The sequence below is a fragment of the Lottia gigantea genome (assembly GCF_000327385.1).
Source record: "Lottia gigantea unplaced genomic scaffold LOTGIsca_15083, whole genome shotgun sequence".
NCBI classification, from domain to species: domain Eukaryota; kingdom Metazoa; phylum Mollusca; class Gastropoda; family Lottiidae; genus Lottia; species Lottia gigantea.
The window spans coordinates 1-1,111 of record NW_008707810.1 but is presented as its reverse complement, the minus strand read 5'-3'; the positions used below and the strand labels follow the sequence as shown (position 1 = coordinate 1,111).

The following is a 1,111-nucleotide window of genomic DNA, read 5'->3' as shown; positions in this document are numbered from 1 at the left end:
ACACTCGATTCATAGTGTAACAGGTTCTATTTTGATTTCCCGCTCTTTTAGCTGTCATACACTCGATTCATAGTGTAACAGGTTCTATTTTGATTTAACGCCCTTTTAGCTGTCATACACTTGATTTATAGTGTTATGAATTCTATTTTATTTTCCTTCCATATTGATGTCATACACTCGATTCATAGTGTAACAGGTTCTATTTTGAATTCCCGCCCTTTTAGTTGTCATACACTCGATTCATAGTGTAACAGGTTCTATTTTGATTTAACGCCCTTTTAGCTGTCATACACTCGATTCATAGTGTAACAGGTTCTATTTTGATTTAACGCCCTTTTAGCTGTCATACACTTGATTTATAGTGTTATGAATTCTATTTCATTTTCCTTCCATATTGATGTCATACACTCGATTCATAGTGTAACAGGTTCTATTTTGAATTCCCGCCCTTTTAGCTGTCATACACTCGATTCATAGTGTAACAGGTTCTATTTTGAATTCCCGTCCTTTTAGTTGTCATACACTCGATTCATAGTGTAACAGGTTCTATTTTGATTTAACGCCCTTTTAGCTGTCATACACTCGATTCATAGTGTAACAGCTTCTATTTTGAATTACCGCCCTTTTAGTTGTCATACACTCGATTCATAGTGTAACAGGTTCTAATTTGATTTACTGCCCTTTTAGCTGTCATACACTCGATTCATAGTGTAACAGGTTCTATTTTGATTTAACGCCCTTTTAGCTGTCATACACTTGATTCATAGTGTTATGAATTCTATTTTATTTTCCTTCCATTTTGCTGTCATACACTCGATTCATAGTGTAACAGGTTATATTTTGATTTACCGCCCTTTTAGCTGTCATACACTCGATTCATAGTGTAACAGGTTCTCTTTTGATTTAACGCCCTTTTAGCTGTCATACACTCGATTCATAGTGTAACAGGTTCTATTTTGAATTCCCGCCCTTTTAGTAGTCATACACTCGATTCATAGTGTAACAGGTTCTATTTTGATTTACCACCCTTTTAGCTGTCATACACTCGATTCATAGTGTAACAGGTTCTATTTTGAATTCCCGCCCTTTTAGCTGTCATACACTCGATTCA

At 35.5% G+C, this 1,111-nt stretch overlaps 1 protein-coding gene across 1 annotated transcript; it reads left to right on the top strand.

The window, feature by feature from the left end:
- Window positions 1-114: 114 nt before the first annotated feature.
- LOTGIDRAFT_148943 (hypothetical protein) lies at window positions 115-477 on the top strand (the record flags this gene model as incomplete). Its single annotated transcript, XM_009050655.1, has 2 exons — window positions 115-226; window positions 341-477. Coding segments are annotated over 2 exons (249 nt in total), but the record flags the coding sequence as incomplete, so codon positions are not given.
- Window positions 478-1,111: the final 634 nt, after the last annotated feature.